Raw genomic sequence first — 12,934 nt, 5'->3', positions numbered from 1 at the left:
ACTTGGATGGCTGTAATCAAAAAGACAGATAATGCAAAGTGTTCCTAAGAATATGGAGACACGGGAAATCTCCTACTGTACTGGTAAAAATGTATGATGGTACAGACACCGTGAAAACAGCCTAGCAGTTCCTCAAAACATTAAACATAGGCAACCATATGACCCGAGGTATATACCCAAGAGAAATGAAAACATAAATCTACACAAAACCTTGTATATGAATTTTCACAGCAGCATTTTTCATAACAGCCCAAAATTAGAAACCTAAATGTCCACTGATGAACAGATAAACAAAATGTGGTATAGCCACGCAATGGAATATTTGACCAAAAAAAAGGTATGAAGTACTGGTCACATGCTATAACATGGAAGAACTTTGAGAACATTGTTAAGTGAAGGAAGCCAGACTCGACAGGCTACCTACTGTATGATTCTATTTATATGAAATGTTCAGAAGAGACAATACAATAAACGAAAACTACAGACCAATATCCCCCAAGAACTTAGCTGTTAAAAGTTCTCAACAAAATATTAACAAATTGAATCCAGCAATGTATAAAAAAGACCAAATGGAGCTTATTTCAGGAATGCAATGCTGGTTCAATAACTAAAAATCAATCTATATAACCCACTATCTATATACTGATAGCCAAAAAGAGAAAAAGCTCATGATTATATTCCTTGATGTAAAAACATTTTTTTTAATTTACAAAATTCAACATCCATTCTAGAAATAGAAGGGAAATATTTCAACCTGATAAAGGGCATCTAAAAAAAATCCTACAGCTAACATCATACTTCAATGGTGAAAAATTGAAGAGTTATCCCCTAAACTCAGAACAAGGCAGAAATGTCCTGTCATCATTCCTAGTCAAACACTGTATTGGAAGACCTAGTTTAATTAGACAAGAAAAAGAAATAAAAGGCATACAAATTGGAAAGGAAGAAACAAAACTGCCCCTATTCACAAATGACATGTTTACATAAGGAAATTCACCAAAACACCCATAGAACTAATAAAACAGGATACGAGGGCAACATACAAAAAGCAACTATATTTCTAGCAATAAGCAATTAGAAATCAAACTTCACAAAGCAATATCAATTAAAATACTACCCTCTCCAAATGTGTGTGTGTGTGTGTACATATATATATATAGGTATAAGTCTAAAAAAATGTACAGGATATGTACACTGAAAACTAAAAAATGCTGATCAAAGAAATCACGAAACACCTAAATAAATGAAGAGACACATCGTGTTCATGAACTGAAGCACTGAAGATAGTAAAGGTGTCGATTCTCCTCAAATTATAGATTTAGCTCAATTCTAATCAAATTTTCAGCATGCATTCTTTTGTAGATATATACAAATTGATTCTATAATTTATTTGAAAAAGAGAAGGAAATAAAAAAGCTAAAACAACATTTGAAAAAGAATAAAGTTGGAAGAATCACACTACCTAACTTTAAGATTCACTAAAAAGCTACATTAGTCAAAACAACATGATGTTGGCAAAAGGACATCAATAAAACAGAACAGAGAGTCCAGAAATAGATTCACACAAATATAGCCAACTGATTTTTGACAAAGGTGAAAAGGCAATTCAATGAAAAAAGGACAGTCTTTTCTTCAATAAATGGTACTGGAACAAATGGACATCTATACGCAAACAAATAAATAAATAAATCTCAACCTAAACCTCTTATTTTATACAAAAATTAATTCAAAAAGAATCATAAATCCAAATGTAAAAAGTAAAACTTTTTAACTTTTAGGGGGAAAAAAAGAAAAGGGATAAGACGAGTTGTTAGACATGACACCAAAAGCACAATCCATAAAAGAAAAACTCAATAAACTGACTTCATCAAAATGATGAACTTTTGCTCTAAACTTTACTTTTCATCTGTTAAGAGGATGAAAAGAGAAGCTACAGACTGAGAGAAAACATTTGCAATCACACATCAGAGAAAGATTTGTATTCAAGAAATATAAAGAACATTCGAAATTCAACAGTAAGAAAACACACAATTCAATTCAAAAATAAGCAAAAGACAAACAGAAATTTCACCAAAGATCTACGAGTAGCAAGTAAGTACATGAAAATACATTCAACATCATTAGCCAGAGGGAAAATACAAAAACCAGGATTAGATGCCATTATTTACGTATCAGAAAAACATTGACAATTCCAAGTGTCAGCAAGCATACAGACCAACTAGAACTATCATATACATTGCTCATGTATGTAAAATGGTGCATCCATTCAGAAAAATGGCTGGAAAGTTTTTAATAAAGTTGAAAATATATTTACACTAGAGAAACATGTTCACACAAAAAAATTTTTGTGAACATGATTATAGCAGTTTTATTCATAATTGCCAAAATTAACAACCCAACATCTTTCAACGGGAAATGGATAAACAAACTGATAGAGCCATACAGCAGAATGCTTCTCAGCAATAAGGAATGGCTATTAATACAAGCAAAAATATGGATGAATCGCAAAAAGCATATGCTGAGCAAAAGCAGGCAGTCTCAAAAGGTTATGTACTGCATGATCCTGTTTTATGTAACAGTCTCAAAAACACAAAACTAGTGTAGTGACAGAGAACTGATCAATGGCTACCTGGTGGAAAAGGTGTGGCCACATAGAATGGCATAAGAGTTTTCCAGATGGAACTATTCTACATCTTGTGATGATGATTATATGAATGTCAGCATGTGTTAAAATTCATAAAACTGTAATAAAAGGGTCAATTTTACATGTTAATTTTTGAAAGTTGAACAAGAAATTATGAAAAACTTCATGCCAATAAAATTTTAAAATTTAGATAAATGGATAAATTTCTTAAAAAATACAAAACTGACTCAAACCCTACAAAAAAATCTCCACATCCAGAGGCTATCTCCATGAAGTCTTCCAAACATTTTAAGGAAGAAACAAAGGCAACTTACACAAATTCTCTCAAAGAATAAAAAAAGACACACTTCCCATATCATTATATGAGGCCAGTATAAACATTATATGAAAACCTTACATGAAAATTGCAAGTAAGGAAAATTACTGGCAAATCTCTCATGAAGCTATACAAATCCTAAGAAAATATTATCAACTCAAATCTAACAACACATGAAAAGGATAACACACCACGATCAAACTTGGTTTATTTCAGGAATGGAAGTTGGTTTTAACAGTGAACAACTGATCACTAAAATTATCTCAACAAAAATGTCAACTAAAAAAATTTAGGTCTACAGCCATGCTACCCCAAGCCTGTCTGATCTCGGAAGCTAAGCAGGGTCAGGCCTGGTTAGTACTTGGATGGGAGACCACCTAGGAAGACCAGGTGCTATATGCATAAAAAAACAAAAAATAAAGGATTATAAGATGACAAGGTCCTTGAAATCTGTGAGGTCAACCAAGGGCTGCCTCACCAAAAAAAAAAAAGAAGAAAAATTTTAGATGCCCCCAAAATCAATCAATTTGACATTAACAGAATCAAGAAGAAAAATCATCTGATCATCTCAATGTATAGCAAAGAAAGCAACTAATCAAATTCCACCTCATTTATGATTAAAATCTCAACTAGGAATACAAAGGAACACACACAATCTGATAGACTATAAACCTACAGCTTACATAATATTTTACGGTGAAATATTAATAGCTTTTCTTGTACAACAGGCAATGTTACAAGGCTATCAGCCTTCATGATTTCTATTCAACATCGTACACAGCATTTTAAGAAATAAGATATTAAGATTGGAATAGAAGAAATAAAATTATTTACACATGGCATTACTGTATACACTAAAAAATCCAAAAAAAAATCTATGACTTATTAGAACTAATATATGAATTACTAGACATAAGATCATTATAAAAATTTGTTGTACTTCTATATACTAGCAGTAAACTACTAGAAAATGAAATTTTAAAAGCATAACAATACCAATTATAACAACAAAAATACAAACATCTAGGAATCAATCTACGAAAAGATATAAGATCTCTACAGAGGAAATTATAAAATATTACTGAGAGAAAATGAAGAATAACACATCACATTCATGGATTCAGAGACTCAATACCGTAAAGATGTAAATCCTCCTCAAATTGATTTGTAAATTCAATGCAATCCTAATCAAAATCCGAGGAGAGTTTTTTTCCTGAAAAGTGATAGGAGTCTAAAATTTAAATAAGTACACAAAGAGCTAAGTAACACTACCAAGTAAGCAGTGAGAAATATCAAAGTTGGAGAACTTACATTAACCAAATATGAAAAGTTATAAAGCTGCAGTAATTAGGACAATATGGCACAGGCATAAGGTTAAAAAAAAAAAAAACCCAAAGGAACAGAACAGCAGAACCAGAAACAAACCTGAATATACACCATTACTTGACAGGACAGAGGTACAATGGGGGGAAAGGATCTTTCAATAGCTGGTGCTGGGTTATATGGATATTCATAGGGAAAAAATAAACATCAACCTTTACCACACAACACACACGACAATTAATTGAGTCCTAAACGTGAAAAAGAAAACAATAAAGCTTCTAGAACACATAGGAAAGTATCTTTATGACTCTGGGGAGGCAAAGATACTCAAAAAGCACTAATCATTTCTTTAAAATGATATGTTAAACTTTAATAAAATTAAAAACTTCTATTCATCAAAAGATAACATTTCAAAAGTGAAAAGGCAAGCCACAGACTAGATAGAGGTATTTGCAATTAAAAGATCATATATACAGAAATATAAAAAACTACAATAAACCAGTAAGAAAAAGACAGGCAACCCAATTTTTTAAATGGGCAAAAAAACTTAAACGCTTCACCAAAAAGAATAGTCAAGTAGCCAAAAAACATATGACAATGTGCTCAAGATTTTCAGTCACCAAAGAAATGAGAATAAAACCACAAGACACTACTGCACACCTACCGAAATCACTGAAACTGCATATACTGAAAAGACCAGGTGTTGGCAAGGATGTAGAGCAACTGGAATTCTCACACTGTCAGCAGGAGTGCGGACTAGAAGAACCGTTTTGGAAAACTGTTAGGCTGTTGGAAAACAGCCCAAATGTCCATCGACAGGAGAATGAATGAATGTATGAGTGAATAACTCAATAAATAAGAAAACTGTGGTTATTTTCACATAGTATGGTACTATTCCACAATTAAATGAAGCAATCTAGTGCTACACACAACATGAATAAACATCAATAAACCTCACAAATCCATGTTCACCCAAAGAAGCCAGATGGAAGAGAAAAAGAGCACGCGCAACGATACCATGATATCATTTACATCAAGTCAAAAGCAGGCAAAACTCAACATAATGGAGAAAGGATACTCTTTCAACAAATGACAAATGGAACAATTTGAATTTATATGCAAAAAAAAGAAAAAAGGAATTCAACCAGTATGTCAAACCTTACACAAAAATTAACTCAGAACAAATTATAGATCTAAATATAAAAAGTAAAACTTTAAAACTTTCAAAGAAAACACAGGAGAAGATCTATGTGACCCTGGCTTAGGCAGAGTTCTTTACTGTAACAACAAAAGCACCATCTGTATGAGAAAAAATTCATAAATTCGACTTCATCAAAATCAAGAACTGCTCTTCAGAAGACACTGTTGACTGAAAAAACAAGGCAAAGGATAGGAGAAAACATTTACAAATCATATATCTAACAAAGAACTTATACCCAGAATACAGAAAGAATCCTCCAATCTTAACAATAAGTAAACAACCCAATCTAAAAATAGGCAAAAGATTTGAATACACATTTCCCAAAAGATATATAGATGACAAGTAAGCCCATGAAAAGTGCTCAAGATCATTAGTAATCAAGGAAATATTAATTAAAACCACAGTGAGAAACAAGTACAGCCAATATCAAAAACAGCTTAACATACGATGAGAGAAGTCATAACAGTGGCTACCTTTAGAAGGGAAGGAGTGGCAGGGGGCACGAAGGGACTTCTGTGGTGCTAACAATGTTCTCTTTTTTGATCAGGATGATGAGTGACACAGGTGTTCATTCTGTGAAAGCTATGTATACTCTTATGACCTGCTCACTTTTCAATATGTATATTATAATTCATTTAATAAGTTCACATTAAAAAAGAGAAAAACTTCCCATAAGCAACTCCATATCTAGGTGGCTTCACCAGTGAATTCTACCAAACATTTAAGGGGAAAAAAAAAAAAACACACAACAATTGTCCACAAACTGTCAAAAAACAGGTTCTCATTTAATGATGCCAGCATAACCTGATACCGAAACCCGACAAGGCCACTACAAGAAAGAAAAAATGTGGTATGATCTCTCTTATGGACAAAGTTGCAAAATTCCTAAACAAAATATTAACAAACTGAATCCAGTAATACATATGTTGGGTTTATCCAGGAATATATTTAACATTGAAAATGACCAATGTAATTCATCAACATGAACAGACTAAATGAGAAATTTATATAATTATCTTGATAAAAAAAATATTTGATAACAAGAAGTGCTGGCCCCACTTCTTTTCGGCATTCTACAGGAGGTCCTAAGCAGTGTAACACGGGTGGGGGAAAGTTATGAAGGATTGGAAAGGAAGAAATAAAACTGTCATTTTGCAGTGTGCATATAAATATACGTAAAAAATCTAAAAGAATCTACAGTTAAACTACGTCTCAAAGGATAAATCATTATCATTAGCCTCTACAAGTAAACTACTAAAATGCAAAAGAAACTATGGGTAAAAAGCAGAATGAATAAATAAAACTGTGGTATAATCGTATAAAGGAATCTCATACAGCAATGGAAACGAATGAACTACTGCAACAACTTGAGCGAATCTCGCAGAATGCTGACAGACACTAAAAGAACACACAGTGAAGACTTCCACTTACCTATTCAAAAACAGATAAATCTATGTTAAAATTCCCTGTGGTTACTGGTGAGAGGACAGTGGTCACCTTTAGACAGGACGGAGGAAGTCATTTAGAGAGAACTGGTAGAGTTCAAGTGGAGCTTTAAGAATCTTTAATATTCCTGTTGACCAATTACATAGGTATGTTCCCTCTGATAATTGGGCCACACTCTTTTGATCTGTTCACTTTAATATACATATGCTATATACCTCCATGTTTCAAAAAGTTTATTACACATTTTTCTAATCTTATTCCACTGCTTGACACCTTTGCATGGCTCCCCATGGCCTAAAAGCAACGTCTTCAATTCTAAGGCATGGCATACTATGATGTAGCTTCTACTTTTAAGCTAATCCTTGCCTGTCTACCCCACACATGTACTTGACATTCTAATTTACCAAAGTATTCACAGGCCCGGCACATGCCATCCCCCTTCAAACCTTCACACCTTCAGGTAGTTTCCACTGTCTGAAATTCCCCCCCTCTTCACATTCCCCGCCACACTCCCCACACTCTGCTCCTGCAATTTCCACCTAACTTGGATATTAGCACCTTGAACTCTTCCCCAAAGTTAATCACTGACTTCTGTAATCAATATATCTATTATTGTACACATCAAGCTACGCCATTAATTGCTTATTTATATGCCAGTACATCCTCTTATACTATGAACAACTCAAGCACAAGGTCTCAATTTTCATGTTGCCAGTGCCTAGCATGAGGCTTGGTACATGGTAGTCACTCAATAAATTTTAATGTTATGAAAACATACCTATAAATTAAGAAAGTAAAACCATCTAGGATGAAGCCTAAGTCTCATACTTCCTACACAGCACATAACACAGCAATAAACACATTATAGGCACACAACAGTGATAGTATAGCCAGTTACAGAACCTGTACCAAAACTCAACTCCATGGGTAAAATACTCTTTTCAAACCTAAGGTATATATGTCCTACTAGAAGTGCAAAAGTCATTTTCCTTTTATACACATAGATTTCTCAAGTTTTGAGATAGAATAAATCAAAAGAAATTACCTAGCCAAAATCTTTAGGAAAGAACTGAAGCCCAGAAAAAATAAGTGGTTTGCTCAAGGTCAAGGCTATAGCAGGAAGGCCAAGACTAGGACTCAGATCCCCTGGCCTCTCACTTAGTTTTTTCTCACAATCCATGCAGCCTCCCTTTCATACCATGCGACTTTTCAAAGTAAATGGTAGGGCTGCTTTACTACTTTAGATGGTTAGTATACTCAACTGCAAATTTTTTTAATTTCATTTTAAAATCTGGCTTTAACACATGAATACTAAAAGTACCAACAAGTTCAACCAGGAAAACACCATTTCCAGTTCCAATATCAAGCACTGAAGCATCCAACGGAATCTCGTGTTTCTGCATCCACCTTATTAGTCGATTCATACTCTCTTCTCCAAACCTATTAAAAACAAAGAATCAGTCAATCAAGTAACAGAGGAATATAGAGCAAAGATTACAGCTATATTTCTTTTAAGCAGATTATTCAATATGCTCGATCATATCTTTTTTGAAAGTAAGAATATCTGACTGCTTAAGCTTCATCTTTACTACTATTTAGGAAAAAACACATCCCAAAATAAAATGAATAGGTAAAGTTGATATACTACTCATTAATATTATTCTACATCAGCATTAACACTTATACATATTGGTGACTCAAATTTTTATTGCTTAGTAAAAATTTTTTAAGTTTTTAAAAGTTATAGGATGAGAGTAATTTTCCAATACAATCATCAAATTTAAATCTGGGTCATTAAAAAACAAAAAAGAGATTCTTTAAATCTACCCACTAAAGCCAGAATTAGTCCAAGGTTCCCAAGATGCTCAGGTCGTCTTTCTTTGGGATGAGCACTTAAAAGAAACACAGACACACGCACACACACGATCTTCTGAATCATAATTCCAGCATTTTGTGTAACTCACCAGATTTCTCCTCTATCTCCATATTCCTGGAAAGTGCGCAGTTCTCTCTCATAGACAGCATCCCAACTACATAAATGATCAAATGCAAAGCAAGATTCTTTAATTAAACTGTATTATGAATTAAATGTATGTTTCTAATATGTTAGAGATATTTATGACAGACGTTTAAAACATCAGTGTTATTAATAAGTGCACATAACTCAATCTCCTAACAGTTTTATGTTAAAAAAATGAAAGACATAGACAAGCAGAATAAATTTACATGTATAAAGCACTTAGAACAATACCTGACACCTAAAAATGCTATATTTTAGCTTAAAAATTACAAAAGAGTTTTGTTCAAGTATTCCTTAGTTCAAAACACAAGTTTAAAACTTGACTGTACAGGCATAGTGTAATACATACAGCACTTTTCAGTTTAAAATGTGCAGAAACAAAGATTTTCTACGAATACAGTGGTTACCGACAATGGAACTCAGCAAAGATAAGCGCTAATTAAAGGTTAAGTTTTCAAATTTGCTCCTTTTAAATCCAGCTTCCCCCATCTTTTGCCTTCTCTTCATTCATCTTCCACTTCATCTCCCTAGAATCCCTGCTCCCTCTCACCCCTCCAAGCTACCTCTCATCCTTACCTTTCCCCACGTTAATCGCCCATCTATTAATTCATAATTACTGAACATCTGTTTTAGGTCAGATCACTTTCTCCTACCGCAAGATGCCCCACTACCTCCTCGCTCCCTCTTCAGGTCATCCTACATCCCACCCCTCCCAGGTCCCACATCCCTATTCTCGTCCCTTTAGCTTTTCCAGCAGCCTGGCCAACGGTTCTTCCCTCTTCCCCTTCCTCCCCCCGCCCCCTTACCCTCGCCCACCAGCCTTGTTCGTCAGCCCTGCCCTCGCCCCCTTCCCCCAAGCATGCCCTTCAGGTTCAACACTCCTAAAAGGCCTCCCCAAGATCTTCAGAGCGCGTCCCGAAAGCCTCGAGCCCCTTAGATATCACACCTTTGAATTGCCTCTTAACCGCCCCCCGGGAGGCCCCTCGGAATTCCACCCCTCCAAAACCCCTTATCCTCGGCCGAGACTGCCCTTTAAGCTTCCTTCTGCCACGCCCCCGAGGTTCCCCCCAGCATCCGGGACCCCCAAGGCTGCATCCCTTCATCTCCTACGCCCGGGCCCAGTCCGAGCAGCGCCGCTCACCCCGCCCTGCCCTGCGCCACACTCACTGCTCTTGGGTCCCCAACGCCGACGGGGCGAAGCCATCCCCTCCGGGACTGACCGCCCCGGACCGCGCCGCGACCCCTGCGGCGTCGCCGCCGGACGCGTCCGCGCTCATCCCGCTCCGCGCCCCGGACGGCCGTTGGACTGCCATAGAGACGTGGCGCGGGCAGAGCGGACGTGCAGCCTAGCGCCTCTAGGCAACGGGAGGCCGCTCTCTCTACTGCTCCCCGCCCGCGCGGGTTCTGGGCTCCGCCTTGGTACCAAGTCCCGGATTCCTAACCCAGGCATGGGCTGGGCTGGACTTTGCCTCTCTCACTTGCTCCCTCCAGCCATCATCAGATGCACGCACTCCTAGAGGTGCCCGCCTAAGCGCCACTGTGTGTGGGGACCTATTTGTAAGGGATTATTCAAGGTATTTCACTTTGGAAAAAAGACTGGCAGAAAAAAAGACAGCTAACACTGCTCAACCCAAACACACAAATCACCTGACCTCTCCACATTGCGAGCAGATCTGAGCAGCATTACTTGGCTGCCGCCTAATTCCATTTGTGGCCGGGATCCCGCCTTGAAAATAACATTCTGGCCTCTTCTGACTTGACGTCACTAGGTGGACATGGAAATTACGCCCAGAGAAATGAATGTCCTACGACCCACTCCCCACCCCAAAATACACCAATTACAGGGATCAGAGTGTTGTGGAAGAGGGCTAAGTGAGAGTCCAGATGCCCGGATGCCTGACTCAGCTCTGCCCCTCACCGGGGACCCGGCCCTGTCCAAAACTCCTAACCTCTGTGTGCGTCAGTTTCCTCACCTACAGTGCGCCCGAAACGGATGGTGGCTTGTTCTACGGGATTGCTCCCAAACAGTGAGCCCGAAATTCCTCTGCCTCTTGGTCTGACTGCAATTGGTAGTTCTGCAATATAATGGAAGAGATCTTGAGCACCAAAGGTCTTGAGGAGTGGAGGGGTTCTGTAGCAGCAACGAAATACTGGTGGCCCAATGTCCTAGGCAAGGATCTCAAAGGCTTCTAGCGAGGCTGCGTTCCAACCAAAAGGAATGTTTCCTAGGCCACGTTTCTGTTGACTCACAGACAGGAGCCCAGTAACAAATCCCTAGAGGTTAACAGCAACAACAGTTGCCTTTCCAGCTCCCAGAAATCCTTGTTAGGACCGAATATAAATCTCCTCCTACACAAGATGTTCCAGGATCTTCAGGCAAACCACTGGTGATAGAATACAGTAAAAGACAGATGGGAGTTCATGTGTACAGTGATTAAAGAACCCAAGAAAGAGCGTAAGTAACCTTATTACAGAGTAATAAAACTACCAGATGCCACTGCCAATTAGTGCTGCTCTGGGCGAATGGTTGTTTTCATCTTTTCTGGACTCTGGAGGCTAGAGAAAGGAAGCTTGAATGTGACTGAGTGGGACTTAAAAAGTTTTAGGTTATAATTAAGAAGCACCCATGAAAGATAAGGCTGTCTGCAATCTGATGTCTTGCCAACACTTAAGTTGTTTTTGCCATGTGTGATGAATGCTGAAAACACTTGTTGGTATTGAGCCCTGGAAAAACCCACAGCTTATACAGAGTTCCTTCTCTGGCTCCAGGATTACTCTGGCTGTTTAGTCCTGAAGGCTGCTGGGACACCACCTCTGATCACCCGGGGTAACAAAATTCTTGGTCAGGGGTAAAGAAGCTCAATTTTAGCAGAACTGGCCATCACCTGGGAGAAGCTAGAATGTGCCAAGGATCACAGTCCCTCCCACCGGTGCCCCTTAGATGAGGCTGTAAGTATTCTAGCCCTGTAAGTACTCTAAGTTGCCTGTCTTGTCCTCACTCTGCCATTTCCTGCAGCCTGAAATTCTGCTCACCTGCAACTTTTCTGAAACTGCTTTCAAGAACTTTCAACTACTTCCCAGTTGGCAAAACAAGGGTTAAGTTCCAGCCTTAACCTCCCTTGATCTTCTGTAGCTGTCAGTGCCACTTAGCATACCCTTCTTGAAACTGCCTTTTCCTCCCAGTACCACCTGCTGTTAAGCGAGCCTTTAGAAAAGGGAGCTAGGCACCCAACTCAAGTTGGATTGCCAAGTTTTGAGCCCTGGCCTCATCGTGTGTGAATATGGGCAAGTTCCTTAACTTCTCAGGGTCTCAGTTTGCCCATCCTTATAACAAGGATAATAATAGGGCCTATGGCATAGGGCGGCTGTAGAGATTAAATGAGATAATTCCTGTAAAATCCTACGTGCCTGATGTATAGATGTTCAATAAAGGCTAGGTCAGTTTCTTCGACCATAAAATGAAGTTTAAAATGGGTCCGCTTCAGAGGGTTGTTAGGCAGATTAAATAAGTTAATACACTGCACATGTAAAGAGCTTCGAACAGACCCTGACATAAATCGGTGTTCAGTAAATGTTAACAATCGTTCTTATTTCTGACTTCTAATTCCATCCTCTACCTTCAGCTCCAGACTTCTTTTGCAGCTGCCTAGATGTTCCTTGTTATATTAAACTAAACCTGTTCAAAACCAAACTGTCTTGCATGTCCTTCTCCCACTGCCCCCGTGCTTCCAAACCCTCTCTTCCCTGTGTCCTGTATTCAATTGGTCCCTGACCATCCTACCATCACGCAAAGCAGAGCATCATTCTTGTCCTTCCCTCACCCTCCCCACACAGCTCTTCCTAGTCTCCCCTTGGTCTCTGGACTCAGCCTCCAAATATTTTGATGTATTTTGAAAACTGATGATCAATGTGGGGTGTCAAGAATGATTCCAAGGTTGTTCTGCATAACTGTCAGAAAACAGATCTGTTTGCTGAGCTTGGAAA

At 38.0% G+C, this 12,934-nt stretch overlaps 1 protein-coding gene across 8 annotated transcripts in view; it reads right to left on the bottom strand.

Moving 5' to 3' along the window:
• EEF1AKMT2 (EEF1A lysine methyltransferase 2) overlaps positions 1–10,278 on the bottom strand; it is a 66,375-nt gene extending 56,097 nt beyond the window's left edge. For 4 of the 8 annotated variants that reach the window (XR_001516974.2, XR_439195.3, XR_439194.3 and 1 more), the window contains exons 1-3: positions 10,118–10,275; positions 8,895–8,960; positions 8,256–8,370 (exon numbers count right to left, since the gene is read on the bottom strand). Coding sequence is in view for 5 of the 8 variants with exons in the window: in XM_006912869.3 (XP_006912931.2) it covers positions 8,256–8,370; positions 8,895–8,960; positions 10,118–10,263 (327 nt within the window). In the remaining 3 variants the exon portion in view is untranslated. Of the gene's footprint in view, positions 1–8,251; positions 8,371–8,894; positions 8,961–10,117 lie in introns of all 8 variants that reach the window. The other 4 variants (XM_025047508.1, XM_025047510.1, XM_025047507.1 and 1 more) reach the window with 4 other exon arrangements.
• Between the last annotated feature and the right edge of the window lie 2,656 nt (positions 10,279–12,934).

The sequence above is a fragment of the Pteropus alecto genome, unplaced genomic scaffold (assembly GCF_000325575.1).
Source record: "Pteropus alecto unplaced genomic scaffold, ASM32557v1 scaffold74, whole genome shotgun sequence".
In the NCBI taxonomy this organism is placed as follows: domain Eukaryota; kingdom Metazoa; phylum Chordata; class Mammalia; order Chiroptera; family Pteropodidae; genus Pteropus; species Pteropus alecto.
Note: the sequence above shows the minus strand (reverse complement) of the source record. Positions and strands in the feature narration are given on the sequence as shown.